Source organism: Apteryx rowi, unplaced genomic scaffold (assembly GCF_003343035.1).
Source record: "Apteryx rowi isolate R43461 unplaced genomic scaffold, aptRow1 scaffold_1596, whole genome shotgun sequence".
In the NCBI taxonomy this organism is placed as follows: Eukaryota; Metazoa; Chordata; class Aves; order Apterygiformes; family Apterygidae; genus Apteryx; species Apteryx rowi.
In genome coordinates this window covers 7,434-23,817 of record NW_020447859.1, presented here as the reverse complement: position 1 = coordinate 23,817, position 16,384 = coordinate 7,434, and the positions used below count along the sequence as shown (strand labels likewise).

At 70.9% G+C, this 16,384-nt stretch overlaps 2 protein-coding genes across 4 annotated transcripts in view; one reads left to right on the top strand and one right to left on the bottom strand.

The window, feature by feature from the left end:
• The window catches only part of ADCK5 (aarF domain containing kinase 5), a gene marked incomplete at its 5' end in the record, with an annotated part of 4,512 nt that extends 2,419 nt beyond the window's left edge, over window positions 1–2,093 (top strand). Inside the window, 7 exons of the mRNA XM_026059565.1 lie at window positions 488–571; window positions 671–752; window positions 832–910; window positions 1,001–1,092; window positions 1,345–1,597; window positions 1,682–1,798; window positions 1,884–2,093. Of these exons, the coding sequence (XP_025915350.1) occupies window positions 488–571; window positions 671–752; window positions 832–910; window positions 1,001–1,092; window positions 1,345–1,597; window positions 1,682–1,798; window positions 1,884–1,989 (813 nt within the window). The remainder of the gene's footprint in view (window positions 1–487; window positions 572–670; window positions 753–831; window positions 911–1,000; window positions 1,093–1,344; window positions 1,598–1,681; window positions 1,799–1,883) is intronic.
• Window positions 2,094–2,183: 90 nt separating this feature from the next.
• On the bottom strand, window positions 2,184–16,309 carry CPSF1 (cleavage and polyadenylation specific factor 1). Of its 3 annotated transcripts, XM_026059566.1 has the most exons (37): window positions 16,100–16,309; window positions 15,767–15,794; window positions 15,254–15,387; window positions 15,070–15,150; window positions 14,658–14,809; window positions 14,344–14,490; window positions 14,102–14,241; window positions 13,863–13,973; window positions 13,245–13,338; window positions 12,472–12,559; window positions 11,980–12,105; window positions 11,675–11,726; window positions 11,311–11,405; window positions 10,928–11,002; window positions 10,467–10,547; window positions 9,636–9,725; window positions 9,322–9,435; window positions 8,905–9,046; window positions 8,616–8,794; window positions 8,358–8,494; window positions 7,831–8,005; window positions 6,914–7,120; window positions 6,738–6,827; window positions 6,440–6,583; window positions 6,014–6,166; window positions 5,750–5,866; window positions 5,528–5,618; window positions 5,270–5,354; window positions 4,913–5,054; window positions 4,634–4,786; window positions 4,095–4,271; window positions 3,875–3,941; window positions 3,744–3,791; window positions 3,463–3,618; window positions 3,181–3,310; window positions 2,926–3,064; window positions 2,184–2,341 (listed from the first exon to the last, which is right to left on the bottom strand). In XM_026059566.1, the coding sequence occupies exons 1-37, from the start codon at window positions 16,241–16,243 to the stop codon at window positions 2,294–2,296; spliced, it is 4,332 nt and encodes a 1,443-aa protein (XP_025915351.1). In that variant the 5' UTR covers window positions 16,244–16,309; the 3' UTR covers window positions 2,184–2,293. The 3 variants fall into 3 exon arrangements, with proteins under 3 accessions (XP_025915351.1, XP_025915352.1, XP_025915353.1); XM_026059567.1 differs by lacking the exon at window positions 6,440–6,583; XM_026059568.1 differs by lacking the exons at window positions 15,070–15,150; window positions 15,254–15,387; window positions 15,767–15,794; window positions 16,100–16,309 and having other exon boundaries at window positions 14,102–14,269; window positions 14,658–14,772.
• Between the last annotated feature and the right edge of the window lie 75 nt (window positions 16,310–16,384).

Genomic DNA, 16,384 nt, shown 5'->3' with positions numbered 1-16,384 from the left:
TTGGGCACATGGGGACCAAGGTGTCAGGGACCACAGGGACAGCGGGGGACCAGGGTGGCAGGGGCGATGGGCACAGCAGGGACCAGAGCAGTGGGGACCACAGGGACAGCAGGGACCAGGGTGGCAGGGACGATGGGCACAGTGGGGACCACAGGGCAGCGGGGAGCAGGGTGGCAGGGACGATGGGCACAGTGGGGACCACAGGGACAACAGGGAGCAGGGTGGCAGGGACGATGGGCACAGTGGGGACCGCAAGGACAACAGGGAGCAGGGTGGCAGGGACGATGGGCACGGCGGGGACCGCAGGGCAGCGGGGAGCAGGACCCAGCCAGGCGCCCTGCCCGGGGGTGCCGGGGTCGGGCTCGCAGGGCAGCTCCAGCGCCGGGGTCCGTCCCTGGGCAGGGCAGGGGGCTCCGGGGGCAGGGACTGGCCGGGGCCGAGCCCCCCCTGCGCTGGGGGCCGGGCCTGACCCCCACGGGCCCCCCAGCGGGTGCTGACGGCCGATTACTGCGAGGGCTGCAAGATCACCAACGTGGAGGGCATCCGGAGCCAGGGCCTGGGCGTGCAGGACGTGAGTGATGGGGGACGGGGACGGGGACCCTGCCGTCCCCTCCGGGCGCCAGCGCGGGACGGGGTCCCCGCTCCACGGCTGAGCCGCCCTCTCCCGCAGGCTGCYGACAAGCTGATCCGGGTGTTCGCCGAGCAGATCTTCTACACGGGCTTCATCCACGCGGACCCGCACCCTGGGAACGGTAAGGGGCTGGCAGGGGGGACACCAGGGGACGGGGGGGACAACCCCTGGGGCCACTGCTGACCCGCTCCGCGTTGCAGTGCTGGTGCGGAGGGGCCCSGACGGCAAAGCCCAGCTCGTCCTCCTCGACCACGGCCTCTACGAGTTCCTCAGCGAAAGGTGAGGTGAGGTGAGGCGAGGTGGGGGGACGGGGCCGTGGGGGCCACCGCGGGGCCACCCCGGCACCGCTGACGGGTGCCCGCGGCCCAGGGACCGGACAGCACTGTGCCAGCTCTGGAGAGCCATCATCCTGCGCGACGACGCGGCCATGAAGACACGCTCGGCGGAGCTGGGCGTCAAGGGTGAGCCGGGCCCTCCGGTCCCTGTCCTTACCCGCTGCCRTCCCCAAGAGGGTCCCCACCCTCAGCCCTTGCCCTCCCCGGGCTGCCACGCACCCGTGGTCCTTCCTGGGCCACCTCCAGCTGCATCCTCATCCCTTGCGCTCCATGGCTCCAGCCCTTGCYGCTGTCCCCAGCCGCGTCCCCGCGACGGCCGCATCCCCGCTCCCGTGGGGCGCCGCGGCCCCCTCCTCAACCCCCTGCTGCGCTCCCCAGACTACTTCCTCTTCTGCGAGATCCTCATGCAGCGGCCCATCCACATGGGGCAGCTGGCGCTGGCCAACGTGCTCACGCGGGAGGAGACGGCCTACATGCAGGACATGGCCAAGCACCACTTCGAGCGCATCATGCGGGTGCTGCGCGACCTGCCCCGGCCCATGCTGCTCGTCTTCCGCAACATCAACACCGTGCGCAGCATCAACGTGGCCCTGGGGGCCCCCGTCGACCGCTACTTCCTCATGGCCAAGAGGTGAGGAGGGGGGGGCTCGGCCGGGCGCCGCGGGTCCCCCCCCGCCACCGCCGTGCCCGCCGCCTCACGCCCTCTCCCCCGCAGCGCCGTGAGGAGCTTCAGCCGGCTCAGCGGGCAGAAGTCCTCCGGCATCCGCGGCAGCAGCGTCTTCCGCTGGCTCAGGGTAGCGTGGGAGAGCCTCAAATTTGAGGTTGCCCTCAGGTAAGGGCAGAGGGGGGACGAGGGCGGCGGCGAAAGGGCCAGCAGCGCCACTGGCTGCCCCACCGCCTCTGCCCTCTGCCCCCAGGCTGGAGACCATCTCCATGAAGCTGACGGCCTCCGTCCTCCGCGTCCTCGCCTCCTGGGGCCTGCTGGCCCAGAGCGAGCAGATCTACGAGTACCTCCAGGCCTAGCGCCCCGCGGCCCTCACTGCTGCAGCCGAACGGGGCCCCGGGCTCGCCCCGGCGCCCCAGCACTGACTCTCCCCCCAATAAACCCCCGGTGCCCGCGGGCACCACGCGCCCACGCTGCCTACRGTGTTCCCGTGCTGCTGCCCCGAGGAGACGTGCTCCGGCCCCAGCGCGGCGGGAACACAGACCACGGCGGCTGGGGCAGTTTTGCCGTTTCTTTACAAACTTCCAGTCCGTCGGGAGCCGCGCGGCGACGCGGCCGCGAGTACAAAAGAGTTCGGGGCAGGGGAGGGGAGCGGCAGCGCCCTCAGAAATGGGCCGTGACGCGGTCGATCTCCAGCAGGTCCTCGAGGATCTGCCAAAAGGGGAAGAGGCGTCAGGTGGGAGCGCGGCGCCCCGGGAGGCGCCAGGAGGACGCGTGGGGGCTGCCGGGGAAGCGGAGTGGCTCCGGGGGCTGGAGCAGGCACAGGCAGGGACGGGGGGCAGGTCGTGAAGGCTGGGCTGGACAGGCCGAGCCCTGCTGCGCCCCCCCCACAGCAGGCAGGCAGCCAGCCCCAAATATGTGGGGCACAGGGTGGGGCAGGGAGCCCTGGCACATGCACGTGGGGAAGAGCATGTAGGGGCAGGGAGCTCTGCTCACGTGCATATATGCAAGGCACAGCGTGTAGGGGCACGGAGCCCCGGTATGTGTACGTGGGGCACGGCATGTAGGGCAGGGCAGCCTGGCACCCGCGTACGTGGGGCACAGCGCGTGGGGCAGGGAGCCCTGGCACCCGCGTACGTGGGGCGCAGTGCGTGGGGCAGGAAGCCCTGGCGCCTGCGTACATGGGGCACAGCATGTGGGGCAGGCAGCCTCGCTCCCTGAGGCCCGGGGGGGGGGGGCACAGGGGGCCGGCCCCGTGTCCCAGCCCCACATCCTGGCCCCACGTCCCCACTCACGATGTCGGGGGTGGTGCCGATCTTCTTGGCCAGCTCGCTGCGCTCCATCGTGCTCAGGTAGAGGTAGCGGTTCAGCAGCTCCCCGTCGAGGATGTTGCGGACGGCGTTCTGCAGGATCCGCCGGTCCATGTGCAGCATCCTGCGCGGGGGAGACGAGCCGCCGGTCGCTGCGGGGCTCCGCGGGACCCCGAGGGGCTGGTAGCCCGGGGATGGGGACGGGGACGGTCACGGGGGGCCGGGCCCCGCCGCGGGTACCTGAAGGCGCGGGGATTGAGGCCGGCGTGGTGGGGCAGCATGGTGGTGAGGGCGTTCTGCAGCATCAGCAGCCGCCGATACGTCTTCTCCTGCATCGGGAGCAGCAGCCCGATGCCGCCGTCCAGCGTGGCTGGGGGGGGAGAGGCAGCTCAGGCGGGGGCGCGGGGCCGGCGTGGCAGCCGGGGGTCCCCGGGGAAGGGGCTGATGCCAGCGCCCTTCGTTCCCTTCGGGGGCAAGGTTGGGGGCGCAGGGCAGCGCCGAGGCAGCGCAGCCCCCCCTCACCGAACCAGGTGATGTGCTTGTTCTCCCACACGATGGATTTCTTGGTGGGGCCGTCTGTGGCGCCGCGGCACGGCGTCCGCCAGAAGGTGTTGACGTGAGCGCCCACGTGGAAGTCGGCCCTGCGCAGGAGCCGCATCCCGCCGAAGCTCTCCTTGGCTGAGGGAAAGCTGCTCCGTCAGAGGCCGGCCGGCGCCTCCGACCGGCTCCCCGGGCCGGTGGGGGACGCGCCTGCGCCCCTCGCCCCCAGCTCAGCCCGGGGCCGAGGCAGCGCTGCGCCTTACCTTCGGGCAGGTACATGTACACCAGGAGGTTGCGGTCCCGGTCCGACACTGCGGGAACACGGAGGTTAGGGCTGCCGAGGCCCAGGGGGCAGCGGCGAAAGGGCTCCGGGACGCGGGGGCCTGGGACGTACCTAGGAAGCCCAGCTGGTTGCAGTCCACCATGAAGTCCACACTGTAGACCTCCAAGGGCTTCGCGTCCTGGAGCGAGACACAGGCTCACACGGAGCCAGGCTGAGCCCCGCTCCCTTCCCGCACGGCTGCATCCCGTGGACCCGCGCAGGGCCCTGGTCCCCAGGGATGGCAGGGAGCTGTCCCCCCCGCGCACAGCCCTGCTCCCTGCCCCAGCCCTACCCGGCTGACGAGCGACAGCGTCTTGCTCTCCTCCTGGTAGCGCAGCAGCGAGATGCTCTTCATGACGTCGGCGGCCAGGATGAAGTTCTTGACGCTGATCATCTGGTGGATGTAGAGCTGGGTGTCGATGAAGGCCATGCCCGTCAGGTCGTTGTCCTTCAGGCTCCACAGGAAGATCTGCAGCAGGGAAGGGACAGGCGGTGCGTCACCCCTCCAGGGCAGGCGGCCCGCGCGTGGTGGGCCTGGGGCAGGATTCGAGCAGCGTTGCGCTGCCGAGGCTGAAACCCCACTCCCGCTAACAGACCTAGCAGAATCACACCCTGGAGAGGGTCCCCCGAGCGGGAAAAGCCCATCTCCTGCTCTGCCCCCCAACACCAGCTGCAGCAGAGACCCTGGGAATAGCTGGGATGTCCTCCACGGCAAAACCCCCTGAGCCAGCCCTGCCAAGGTCCCCAGCCTGTGGCCCCGGGGACCACGGTGCCCCACAGGGCTCCCCGTGCCAGAGAGGTGGCCGGTCCTTGGCTCCTCTGGTGCCTCACCTTCTGGCCGATGGCCGAGACGAGGTACCCGTTGCAGTGGCAGAGGGCGGTCACGGGGCCCTTCTGCTCCTTCTCGTACAGCACCTTGAACTTGTTCTTGGTGAGCGGCTGCCCCGGCTCCGGCACCACCTCAATGATGTCCATGATGAGGATCTGGAAGCAGAACCGGCCCAGGGGGGCCGTGAGCACGAGCGGCCCCACAGCATCCCCCGGGGCCACGCAGCCCCGTTGCCCCGCTGGCGGCCGCGGTGCAGGCGGAGGGCTGAGCCCCCAACTCACCCGGCCACGGCAGGTCACCTCCTCACCCTGCATGAGGCAGGTCCCGATGGCGATGTAGCCCTTCAGCCCCGACACCGTCTCCTCGCTCTTCAGGGACACCGTCTTCATGCAGGTGACGTGCTCCCATTCCTCCAGGTCGATCCTGCGCGGCCAGAGGGGCAAGGCTGGCTCAGGCACAGGGAAGCCCCACGCCAGGCGTGGACCGGGGGCAAGACCCAGCCCCAGGCCTTGGGGAGAGCCTGGCCCAGGCCTGCGGCCCTCGCTCCTCCCTGTGCCAGGCTGGGCTCAGCTTGTGGAGCACTCCCAGCCTGGGTCCCCGAGCCCTGGCTGCATCCCAGCCGTCCGCACGGCACCCACCTGGTGTTGGGGATGGTCTCCCAGCTCACCGGCGAGATCAGCTGGATGGAGAAGGCTTCCTGCTGCGGGTGGATGTAGCGCTCGTCTGGAGAGAGACGACACGGCTCCGCTCAGCCGGCCCCGCTGCGCCTTGCCGGCAGCAGCCCTGGGAGCCGGTGCCGTACCCTGCACGGGGCAGCTCCCAGACGGAGCCCACCCGGCGGGCATCGCCCCGCTCTCGCGCCCCACCGGGACGCCGGGGAGAGGCCGTGCGCTTACCCCGCTCGATGCTCTCGAACTCCTTCTCCTCCCCCGTCATGCGGGGGATGCGCGTGCACGAGTTGATGACGCTGGTGGCCACAGCGTAGACCTGCCCAAGACACCGGAGTCAGCACGGAGGAACCGGGGGGCCGGATCGCGAGGGCAGGGCGGCCCTGGGAGCTGCCGGGCAGGCCGGGTCCCTCCGGCAGCAGCGCTGCGTCCCCGCGGGCACCCCGGTACCTTGGACTCCACGTGATAGGCCACGTAGTGGGTGGTGCAGCGCAGCGGGATCTTCCGCACGGGCCACGGAGCGTCGTAGGACAGGTAGGCGGGCAGGACGCTGATGCGCAGCTCCCCCTGCGAGCCGAGGCCGGGTGAGCGCAGCCGTCCCCGCGGGGCAGAGCCCTTCCCGGGTGTCCCGCTGCCCCATGCGCTCCTTTCCCGGAGCTGCTCGCAGGGACCGGCGTGCCGGGGCGCTGCCCACGTCGGTGCCCCCAGACCCACCTGCCGGTTGAAGTAGAGAAACCCCTTGGGGCAGTTGATGTTGTGGAAGGGAGCGAAGGACTCCACCGTCCCGTCGATCGTCATGGGGTGCAGGCGCAGGGCCCCCCGGGACGTCACCAGCAGCCAGTGCGGGGACGGCCCGCAGATGAACACCTGGACGGGAGAGACGGCACCCTCAGCAAGGGGGCACCCAGCTCCTCCAGGCCGGTGCCAGGGACTCACCCGTTCCCTCTCGGCTCACAGGCCTCTGCCGGGACACCGGGTCTGCCACGGAGCGAGCGCCACCAGGCAGAGCCGCCTCCCTGGGGCTGGGGCACCTCAAGCCCGGGCTGGTCTGGGGGATGAGGAGGGAGCTGGGCAGTGGGGAGAGACCCCCCCCCGCCCTCTGGGGGCCCAGCCTGCCCCCCCCCACGGCCGCGCGCTCACCCCCGAGTAGCCGTAGATGTCCTCGAAGTAGCGGAAGCGGGCGACCCGGCCCCGGGCGCCCCCCGTCTCCTCGCCCCCCGTGCTCTCCGTCTTCTTCTTGGACTGCTTCAGCTTCTTCTCCCGGAAGTTGATGTTGTGGGGCACCTGCGAGGGCGGACGGGGGGCTGAGCCCGGCGGCGGACGGGGTGCTGCCCTGCTTCGCCAACAGCTCGGCACCAGGTTTTCCGGCGAGCGCGGTGCCAACCCGGGGCTACGCCGCCGCGGGGGCACGCGCGGGCAGAGCCCGAACGTCTCTCACCTTCTTAAACCGGACTTTGAGGTTGCTCTGGCCCAGCTGCGAGTCGTGGCCGAACGCCTCGTAGATGAGCAGCTCCTGATCCACGTGAACCTGCGGGAGCGAGCAGGGCTGAGCCGCGTGCTCCCAGCCCGCCCGTGGCCCCCCCCCGCCCTCCACGAGCCCCCGGCCCCTCTCACCAGCAGGTAGGGCCGGGTCTGGCGGTTGCCCAGGGCCACCAGCAGCACCTCCTTCACCAGCGGCAGCTCTCCCTGCCGCGTCACCTCCTCCTTCTTGGCGTCGCCCTGGGCGGCCGGCTGCCCGAAGGAGCTGTCGACCAGCACCCGCTGCCCCATGGGGAAGTTCTTCACCAGGAAGACCAGGCGCCAGTCCGGCAGCTGGTAGATCTGCAGGGCAGAGCCGGGGTAGACGCGTCTCCCTCCCGCCCAGCAGGCACGACGGGCCAGCGGGCAACGCGAGGAAGGCAGGGCGGAGGTGTCTTGAGAGCAACCGGGCCAAAACCTCCAGCGCAATGGGTGATACAACAGCGGGGACGTGGCAACCCGGCCCTTCTCGGGCCGTCCGGGCCCTCCTGGGGCTCCCCGAGCGCTTCGGCATGCGGAGCAGAGCAGCGCAGCGCGGTCTGGGCAGGCCCTAGGGCTCGGGAGAAACAAGCCTGCTGCTAGGGCCGTAATGACCTAAATTAGATATTACCACTCAAAAGAGAACTGGGAGTTGCTGCACCAGCAAAGGGCAAGAAACCCAACCGGGTCCTGGAGTTATTGCAAAAAGAACGGAGGAGAAGGCAGGAAACGCCGCCAGCGCTCGTGGTGCTGCCGCAGCTCGGCCGCTACGCGTGGATCTGCCCTCCCCGCCTCAAAAGGGACACGGGAGAGCAGGAAAAGACACGGAGAAGGGCGACACGGACGCTTTGGGGATGGGACGCTCCTCTGCACCAGCACTAACGCAGCTGCCTGGGTTCACAGGGGGAAAGCGTCATCCGGCCATGTCCCCGCTGCAGACCAGTCCGCACCGGGGGGGACCCGCAGGGCCCCCCTGCCCTCCCAGCCCCACGTCTCCCCTGCGAGCCCCGCCGAGGCCGCAGGGCTCCTCTCACCTCCATAGCACCGTTCTCCCGCACCAGCACGCACCAGTGCGTGGGCTCCACTTTGTACTGGTGGGGGTCTCTGTCCGCCGAGGGGAGGCTGCTGCGGCGCGGCTCCTCCTTGGCGGGGCTGAAGAGCGCCCCCGAGTCCCCGTACAGCATCTCCTCTTCGTCGTCCACCGTGTCGCTGCGCCGGCCCGGAGAGAAAGGGAGCCGAGGCGTTACGAGGGCCCGCGAGGGCGCAGAGGGCTCCTGCCCCGCACCCCGGCAGGGGACGGGGTTACGCCTCGGGCAGGGGACGGGGTTGCGCCTTGGGCAGGCCTGGCCGCGCTCGTCGGGCACCTGCCCTCCTTCCCGCTGCTTCCCAGCCCCCAGGACAGGGACAGGGCTGCTGCTGGGGCTCAGAGGGGTGACGCCAGTGTGGGGCTGGCCGCCAGGAGCCAAGGGCGGGCGTCAGGCAAGGCTGCGGGGAGAGGCCTGCGCGCGCCTCCCCGCCGGGCACGGCCCCACGCGTCTGGCCCCGCCACCCACCCACCCACCTGATGTCCTGGATGACGGTCTCTGCCTCCGAGTGGCTCCGGAGGGAGAGCTCGTCCCGGGTGCTGGCCGCCCGGCTCTCCGTGGTGAACATCCCGCTGACGTCGCGGTACACGCACAGCGCGATCACCTTCGATTGCTGGGAAGGAGAGAGCCGGGGTAGCGCGCAGCAGGGCGGGCAGGTGCCCGCGCCGCCGAGCAGCACCGGGACCCCCCCACCCGAGACGGGCCCGTGGCGGGACACGGCTCGTCACACTCACGTGGTGCAGCTGCGGCTTCTGCAGGGTGAGCCGGTGCGTCCTGCCCCCGTACGTGTCGCTCTTCAGCACGAACATGGTCACCTGGCCCTCGGCGCTCATGATCACCACGTAGGGGTCCGCCACGGCGCAGTGCACGATCGGCGAGCCCAGGTCCACGGGGATGAAGTGCAGCTGGTTCACTGAGACAGGCCCAGGGAGAGCGACGGTCGGGGGCCGAACGGGGCTTGCCGGGCTCGGAGCGCGGAAGCACCCAGCACCAGGGAGGTCTCCGCGCCCCTTCGGCACCCACCTCCTTCCAGCAGCCGGATGCCCAGGGGCGACACCTGGACGATGTACCGGTTCTCTCCAATGTTGCCCGCGAACACCGTGGGTCCCTGMGTGGCGAAGCCGCTCGTGTCCAGCTCCATGATCTCCTGACCGGTCTGCAGGATCTGAGGAGGGGGCGAAGCCGGGCAGAACGTCGGACCTTGCTCGGGGCTGGAGCCGAGGCAGGGCCCAGCCCGGCCCCACCACCACCACCAGGCAGTGGTGCCGTCTCCAGCGCCAGCACGGCATCTCCAGCGGCCCGGCGCCTGCTGGGTTCCTCCGCTTCCCCCGGCAAGCAGGAGGAGAGCAGCAGGGCTCCCCGAAGAGCGATGCCAGCCGGCGCTGCGCTCCTGAGCCTGCCCGGCCCCTGCCCTCCGCCCCGGCCGGCACAGGGCCTCACCATGGTGGAGTCCTCCCGGCTGAGGATCAGGAAGCCGTGCCTCTTGCTGTCGTCCTCGGGCTCGGGCGGCGCCGGCTCCTTTTCCGCATTTTCCCCCGAGGCGTTTTCCTCTGGCTGGAAAGTCAGACAAGCCCCCGTGAGTGCCACCGCGCCAGGGCCAGGCGCAAGGAGCAGGGGTCATGTCCTGACGCGGCAGGGCAGGCAGGGAACCCTGCCCTGTTCCCACCACGCTGCTCCTGGCACCCCGCGGGGCTCCGCAGGCGGAAGGGGGACGCGGTACGGGGAGGCTGCCGAGGGAGAAGCTGGCCACCAACCTCCTCCTTCTTCTGGGGTGAGATCACCGTCCACATGTCGTAACAGCCCGGGAGCTCGAAGGTCGTCACCACTTGGGGCCGGATGCTTTTCTGCAGGTGAGGAAGAGGTTAGTTAGGGCAGGCAGCCGAAGGCCAGCCGGAGCTGGGGGGCCAGCCTGCCCCCTCGGGACAGCCTGGGCCCCCACGGCAATGCTGCAACGCCCCGTGGCCTGCCCAGGGACTGCCCGCAGCCGCTCTCGAGCTCGGCCAGGCTCCCCTGAGCTCACAGCCCCAGGCCCAACCCCAGGGCTGGCCCCTGCTCTCAGAGGAGACGGAGGAGCTCCCCCAGAGATGCTGGGCGGCCCGTGTCTCCTGCAGACCTGACTCTTCCTCCTGCGGGGGCAGGAACCCGGGCAGGACCCAGCCAAGCTGCTTCACGCTCGCCCAGGGAGGAAGGGGGCTGCTGGGGCAGGAGCTGCGGACTCCCTGCGCGGATGCACGCCCAGCCTGGGGCTGTGTCTAGGTGCGTACAGGCGGCATCAATCGCTCTGAGGCAGCCCTGGTTAGCCTAGGCCATGCTCTAGCACCGGTACCTGACCTGCGACGGACGCTCCTCACCGAGGCAGGCCTTTGCACGGTGCACGGGGAGAGCGCGGGGCACGTGCCACGTGGGAAAGGCCTTTGCACGGTGCACGGGGACAGCACGGGGCACATGCCGCACGGGAACAGCACAAGGGACACGTTGCATGGGGCAGCTCTTCACCCAGCACGCAGAAAAGCCCCGGACAGGTCTCTGCACATGCTGTCCGGGCCACGGTCCCCTCTGCCCCCGCAGCGCCAGCACCGACTCACCTGCAGGACGGAGAGGGCTCCGTTCTTCCCATACCCGGAGCAAAGCACGATCTCCAGGTCYGGCTCCGGGCTGTTCTGAAACTGGGATGAGGACAAGCAGCGGCTGTCACAGCCCGTCTCTGCCCGGAGAGACACCCAGGTGCCCCCGACGCTGCGCTGGGCAGCGCAGAGCCCTGCTCCCTGCCTGCATCGGGCTCCCCATGCCCAGGGCGCAGGCAGAGACAGCCAGGGCTCAGGAGCCACCCCGTCCCAGGGGACACCGGCGAGGAGAGGGAAGAGCAGGGCCGGCCGGGCCAGGAAGGGAGCTGCCAGCTCAGGGCGAGCACCCACAGCCCACGGCAGCACCCCTGCTGCAGAGAGCTGCCCTCTCCCGCCGGGAGCCGGAGCCCCGCGCTCGGCAGCGCCCCGCGCAGCCCCGGCAGCGTTCAGGCTGGGCCCCCGGTGCGCTGCGCCGTACGCACCTCCTCCGAGAGGAACGCGGGCTCCCCCATGGCGGCGTTGGCACAAGGGCCGATGTTCAGGATGCTGTCGCACACCTGCAAGAGAGGGGCCGGGGACGCTCCGTGGGGGCCGAGCTGCCRGCTGCGGGGCGTGATGGGCAGCCAGCGGCGCTGCAGAGAGGGGAGGAGGGTGCAGGGGAGGCGAGCGCAGGGAAGGGAGGCCCGGGCACAGGTCAAGCACGGGGTTTTAGGCTGAGCTCCTGCGCAGGCAAGGTCACAAGCCAGGTGCTCCTGCGGCTGGGACGGGGGGACGGGGCTCCCTCCCCGTGGGCCGAGCGTGGGGACGCGGAGCAGACCCACGGGAGCGGCGCGGCCGGAGGCAGGGCCGGCGCGGGCAGACGTACCTCGAAGGAGTAGGTGGCGAGCTGGGTGCCCGACTGCGCCTCGCTGCCGTACACCTCGATCTCGTCCACCTCGTCTTGCGGCGCCGACTTTCCTCCTAGGAGGCGTCACGGGGAGCCCGCGTGAGAGCGGGGGCAGGACGCCGCAGCGTCCCCAGAGCCCTCTGGAGCCAACCGGGCCAGGCTGAGGCTTCCCGTGTCACCCCCCTCCCAGTGCCAGGATCCAGCAGCTGGGACATGGCCTCGAACCCCCCCACACCTCCTGCAAACGCCTCATTTCTACTGCCACGGCCCCCCCGGGGAGCGTTTAACGCCCTGTGCGGGGGCCTCCCCGTGCCAGCACGCCCAGCCTGGCAATGCCACCTACCAGCCCAGTTCCCCGACGACTCCGACCGCTTCTTCTTCATCGGGGGCTCCTCCTGCGAGGAGGAGGCAGCCAGGAGTCAAGGGTTCCCCCCCGAACTGCCCCACCGAGCCCCAGGCCCCGGAGCCGTTGCCCTCGCAGCGATCCCTGTGCCTGGGTCACGCCGACTCGCAGCGGCTCGGGGGACAGCAGCAGCCAGGCCGGGGGCTGAACGGCCCCGGGTGCCGCAGCGGGGAGCGGCGAGCGYGGGCGCAGAGCCTCCCTCCCGCGCAGGGCCGCCCCTCGGAAAGGGCTCGCCACGGCCCTACCTGCTTGTCGGACGTGTCCTTGACGATGTTCATCGGCGTCTCCTGCAGCTTCTCCGTGTATTTGAGGAGCAGGGAGTTCCCCAGGCGGGAGCCGAGGAACAGGTATCCTGGCTCCATCGTGACCATCTGCAAAGAGCAGAAGAGTTCTTGCAGCAGAAGCAACTTCCCACCCTCGGCACCAGCACAACCTCCGGCTTCGAGGGACCGAACACCCCCGGCGCTAGCAGCAGACCCACCGCTGCCGCGCAGGGAAGGGAACCCAGCCTCCACGGAAACCCCCCTCCGATGGCCACGGGCTCCCCGCCAGCAGCCCGTCCTGCTCGCACACCCCTGCAAACACGCGGGGGGGGACGCCGCCGCGTCAGCAGAGTCGCGAGGGAACCGCGGCCGTCTCGCGCGAGGAGCGGCGAGGCTGCGAGCGGGGAGCCCGGCCACCCCGGCCTGCCCGTCCCGGCTGCCCGTCCCGGCTGCGCCCGAGCGCCCGCGGCTTACGCAGGTGGTGAGAACGCTGGCGGCCGCCTTGTCGAAGTGGAAAGAGCGGACGCTCCTCATGCCGTCCGTTATCAGGGTCAGGACGTAGCTAAGGAGAGAGGGGACGGGAATGAAGGCGGAAGCCTCTCCCAAGGCTGCCCGACTCCCGCGGTGGCTGCCTCGGGCGAGGTGGCCAAGACGGACCATGCCATCGCCCGCGACAAGCTGGGGTCAGAGCTGGCAGCACGCTCGGGGTTGGGACAGGCGCTCCCTGCCCCACGCCCAGGCGTCTCRGGGCCCCCCAGCCTCCCCACGGCACGGCAAGGGGGCAGCACTGCAGGCCAGGCGTGGTAGGGATGGAGGAGGCCATGGAAAGCCGGGTCAGCCCCTTTCCCAGCTGCGAAAGCTTCGTCTTGGAGCTGCCCGCAAGGCTCCAGGATTGTGGGCCTGAAATTCAGCCCTTCTGCCCCCTCGCATTCCACCCCGGCATTCGCTGCCTGTCAGCACCTGCTGTACGGCAGGGCCGCGACYGTTCCCTGCATGTCACCAGCCCCCAGGAGAAGGGACAGGGACAGGGCGACGCAAGCCTCTCCCAGGAAAGCCGTGCAGGACGTCTGGGTCATAGCCGCCCTGGGCAGCGGCTCTCAGAGCAGGGCAGGTGCCGCTGGCGTTGTCCTCCGAGCCCAGCTCCGCAGGCCGTGCCTCCCTCCGGCACACCAGCACGGAGGGGCTGGAGGGACACGAGAGCCAAGCCGGGCCCTCCCTGGGCTCTCCRGGGTCGGAGCAGGACTTACATCTCCCCTCCTTTCAGCGAGATCACCATCTTGTCGTAGGAGATGAAGGTGGCCTGAGCGCAGTCCAGCGTCACCTTCACTCCGTCCTGAACTCCTGCAGAGAGAGCGGCGAGCTGAGCGCGGCCCGGGCACGCGCGGGGCTGCGCCAGCAGCACAGGATCCAGGGCGTCCCCCCCATCCCTGCGACCGCCACTGCCGCACGCGTCTTCCCCGCTGCCAGAGGTCCCGCGGGCCGTGGGCTGAGCCTCGGCCGCTGCCTCGGGCCCTCGAGGGATCCCCCCATACTCCCCTCGGCCCGGCAGAGATGCTGCACCGCGCCGCCGCCGCCGCGAGCGGAGCCCATCCGCGGGCGCAGCGCCGATGGGGCACGCTCAGCCCGCGGACAGGCCCCCGCCACCCGCCGTCCCCGCGGGCAAACAACGCCGCCTCCGCCTGCCTCCTCCCTCCGGCAGCCAGCCGGCAGCGGCCGAGCCCCAGGCACCGGGGCAAGGCCAGGCTCCGTGCCCACGGCCCCGGCGCGGCAGCAGCCCGGACGAGGAAGGTTAGAGCCGCTCCTCCCGCCCCGCGCGGGCGTCCTCGGCGGGCCGGCGAGCGAGGAGGACGAGGTTCYTGGCTTACGCAGGGGAAAGACGGTGGTGCCGTTGGTGAGGCTGTTGAGAGACACCCCGTACGGCGGGACGCTCTGGTTCAGGTACAGCAGCGAGTTAACGGCGAAGATCACCACGCCGCCTGRCGAGAGAGAGGTCGGCAGGACCGTAACGGCGCGGGGCGCCGCGTTAGCCCGAGAGCCGCGGCACGAACCCTTCGGAGGCAGCTCCCCGCGGGCGCGGGCCGGGCCCCGCGGAGCCTCCTCTCACCGATGGGCTTGGGGACGGCCAGCGCCTGCGTGCAGTCGAAGGGCAGGTTGCTGAGAGACCAGATGACGGGGTGCACCTTCTGCATGATGTTCAGGGAGATGGCCACGATGCTGCAGGTGTCCTGGCGCACGGCCACCCGCCTGCGCGCAGGGGAGAGAGACGCACGCCCTGCCGCAGCGCTCCCCAAAACCCGCTCTCGCCCCTCGCCCGCCTCCCCAACCGCCCCCGGGCAGGGGCCTTACCCGGGCCAGGTCTGGTTGGGCTCGAAGAGGATGAGGAGGGTGGGCTCGTAGTAGCCGTAGAGGAACTGCATGTCGATGATGTTGAGCAGCTTCTCGTCCAGCTCCCGCACGTCGATGATGTAGCTGGGCAGGAAACTCGACTTCTGCCTGCGCAGAGCGAGGGAAAGGGCTCAGCGGAGAGACCTGGGCTCCAGCGGGGGCGGCGGTGCCACAACGGTTGGGGACAGGTCACAGGGTGACTTGGGGGAGGCGCGGAGGCACCAGGGCCAGTCCCGGGAGCCGGGCGGCCGCGGGACGGGGCCGTAAGCACTTACCCCTCTCCCATGACGCCCTCGTGCTCATCCGTGAGCGTGTCCCGCCGGAAAGGCAGCACCACCAGCCGCGTGCCGTAGATGAGCATGACGGCGCAGCGCCCGTCCGGGTCCACGCGCACCTTGGGGATGTGCACGTTCTGCACGAAGCCGTCCTGGAGGCACAGGCGAGGGCTGAGCCGCCGGCGCCGGAGCCCCCCGGAGCGCCGGGACTCCTCCCGAGCAGACCCATGGAGCAGCCAACCACCGCGCCGCGCCGCTTCCCCACCCGGGGGAGGAAGGACGTGCTGCCAGCTCCCTCCTGGCCCAGAGGAGCCCGCGGCGTCCCGGGATGCCGCTGCAGGTGGGGAAAGGGAGCGGGTGCTTCCTGTCTCCCCATGGTGCTGCCGCGGCGTTGCAGGAGGCGAGCACCTACCCTCAGCTCTGGCTCTTCGAAGTAGTGGAGCGAGAGCGTTTTCAGGTCGTGGGTGCCGGGGTCGTACTCCACCACGGAGAGCTGCGAGGGGAGGCCGGTTACACGGAGAGGACTTCCCGGCACCGCTTCCGCCCCCGGCCCGGCCCGCCGGCAGCTCCGGGCCCTGCCTTTCCCCCACGGGCACCTTGGCATCCTTGAAGCTGAGCAGCAGCGCGTCCCTCTTGGCTCCCGCCAGCTGCACGCTGGCCATGGACATGACGTTGCCGAAGAAGGCGAAGGAGGCGACCAGCTCCAGCTTCTCCTTGTGGCCTTTGCCTTCTGCGGGGGGGGGAGAGGGGGGCCCAGACCGCGGCGCGTGGGCAAGCGGCGAGGCCGCGCCGTGCCCGGCGCCTCCCCTCCTCGTCCCCCCCCCCCGACGAGCACGACCCCCTCAGCCCGCCAGCGACCGCCACGGAGCGGGAGCCGCCGCAGAGCTCCCTCGCCGTCGCCGTTCCCCTCCCTCCCTCTCCACGCCGGGCCCTGGGGATGCAGCGAGCCCGGGAGCTGCTGACGGCTGCGAGCTCTCGGAGCAGCCCCGAGGACCGGGGCGCCCTAGGGAGCCTCCCCGAGCCCCGGGGGGCACCTTCCYCCCAGGGGGCTCAAGCCCGGCACACGAATCCAGGCGCACAGAGACCCCGCAGCCCCGCGCTCCACCTACCCGTGTTCCTGTCTCCTTTAGTCACGGTCTGGAAAGGGAACGGAGAAGAGCGTCAGCCCCCCGGCACCGCGGGCTGCGGGACCAGGGCCACGTCCGGCACCAGGCAGCGAGGCAGGAGGGGAACYGGCGCCGGAGGAGGGGGACACCCTGGGCCGAAGCGGCGGGCGAAGGCGATGCCGGGGCGGGCTGTGAGCCCCCCACGGATCCGACCTTGCTCGCTCCGTCTCACGTAAATTGGTTCAAGAACAACCCAGGTGCCTACGAAGCGCATCAGGAGAGCGACCGCCTTTGCATGGCCCGCGCGCGCGAGCGGGTTTGGGGGGGACAGCGTACCTCGGAGTCGTGGTTGAGGCGGTACACGTAGAGCTGGGAGGTCCCGGCCACCACGAGGTTGCGCTCGGCGTTGGAGAAGAAGTTGCAGTACATGGAGAACTCGAGGCCCGTGGGCGGGTGGGCCTGCTTGTACACGGCGTACATGGCGGCGAGGCGCCCTGCGCCACCCGCGGGGCCGTCAGCGCAGCGGGGAGCCCCCACGCACGGCGCCCCCCACGCGCCCCGCTGGCGCTAAAGGCAAAGGGGCCTGCCCCACGGCGGGACACGGCCCCGTGGGGGGGGGGA